The sequence below is a fragment of the Cyprinodon variegatus genome, unplaced genomic scaffold, assembly GCF_000732505.1.
Source record: "Cyprinodon variegatus isolate N-32 unplaced genomic scaffold, C_variegatus-1.0 Scaffold1592, whole genome shotgun sequence".
In the NCBI taxonomy this organism is placed as follows: domain Eukaryota; kingdom Metazoa; phylum Chordata; class Actinopteri; order Cyprinodontiformes; family Cyprinodontidae; genus Cyprinodon; species Cyprinodon variegatus.
Genome location: NW_015152045.1, coordinates 20,114 through 21,496, shown reverse-complemented (window position 1 = coordinate 21,496; position 1,383 = coordinate 20,114). Strand labels below are relative to the sequence as shown.

Here is a 1,383-nt window from a genome sequence, read left to right as displayed (position 1 = left end):
CGTCACGATTGGGTGACGGGGGTTTGAAACAGCGGCTAACAGCCGTGTTTCTTCTTCTACATGTTTTGCCGTCCGTTTTGTACGCCCCCCCCCCTCTAGAGTTGGCCAGAATATTAGGCACAAGGGAAAAGCTGCATGGATTAATTAAGCTGCAGATTATTTTCAAACATGCTGCATAGCTTCATTAAGTTGACCTAACGCTAAAACTGACAATTTTTTTCTTTAAATGTCTCAATCTGGAATAGAATGTTTTTTAATCTTAAACTTTCTCAACCAAAAATCATTCAGTTTATAGCTAAGAAGGTAATAACATGAAAGTAAATATGTAATATAATGTAAATAAGATTTTTTTTTCCGTAGTTCATGTAGGTTTTATTGCACCAAGGGTAAATATTGAACAGGTAGCCTCTGCTGAGGCCGATCAACTCAAAGTAATCTTCAAATATAAGGAAAATGTTGTTTTTTTTTAAATAAAAATCCAAGAAGTTGTGTTTATTATACATTACATTTTACTCTAATGTCCCTGATTTGCCTAAACTAACAAGAGCTTGATGTTGAGCTTCATCTCTTGGGTCTCTTTGGGCCTCAGCGGGAGGCCAGCTCCGCTGAGGCCTGCTGCCTGCAGCCAAAGGGACGCAGAGTTAGCAGCGGGCTAATTCTGTGCGACTTTGGGGATATGATGTCAGCTCCCTGGATTGAACAGTTTATGCATGAGATAGATGCTGATCTACTAAACCACTTAAAATCTCTAGAAGGTGGTTTACTTTCATCTCCAAAAGGCAAACATCCACAGGCTTCTGGCTGAGCACCTTGCATTGCAGTTTCTCCTGCTAAGTAAGAATCTCACTGCTTCAAACTGTAAAAGTTCCTCCTCTTCTCTGTGCTTGGAAATCAGGCAGGAATTCAGGTTGACCAGCTGCCTGAAGCCCCTGGATTGTGTTCTGGAAGCGTCCTACCCTCTCCATGATTGCTCCTGGCTTTTTATCCCTGTTAGGCTTCTGTTGGCATCTATGTCCTGAATTGGATCTGCTGATGATGAGAGGCAGCTGTTGAGGCTGAGGTTGTGTTTTTCAACCAGAAAGAGGTGGAAACCTGGGGGTCAGTCTATGCGGTGAATGAAGCTCGGTCAAAAAGACCTTCATGGGTCTGTCAGCGGTCTGACTCTCAGTCTACGGTCATCAGATAGACAGAAGATGGATATATGGATAAATGAGCTCAACTCTCAGGGTTGCCAGATTCAGGAAAAAGCTACATTCACTCATGTTGGCGAGTATCTGGCATCCTGCAGCAGCCTAAACGCTCCGATTCCAATCCTTTAACCTGGTACTTTTATCTTCCACCTATAGGAGGTGCCAGACTTTCCTCTATTCCTCCTTTTATCCC

At 42.9% G+C, this 1,383-nt stretch overlaps 1 protein-coding gene across 1 annotated transcript in view; it reads right to left on the bottom strand.

Moving 5' to 3' along the window:
- LOC107104017 (muskelin) overlaps nucleotides 1–965 on the bottom strand; it is a 49,186-nt gene extending 48,221 nt beyond the window's left edge. Inside the window, exons 1-2 of the mRNA XM_015403903.1 lie at nucleotides 957–965; nucleotides 543–619 (exon numbers count right to left, since the gene is read on the bottom strand). Of these exons, the coding sequence (XP_015259389.1) occupies nucleotides 543–619; nucleotides 957–965 (86 nt within the window). The remainder of the gene's footprint in view (nucleotides 1–542; nucleotides 620–956) is intronic.
- Nucleotides 966–1,383: the final 418 nt, after the last annotated feature.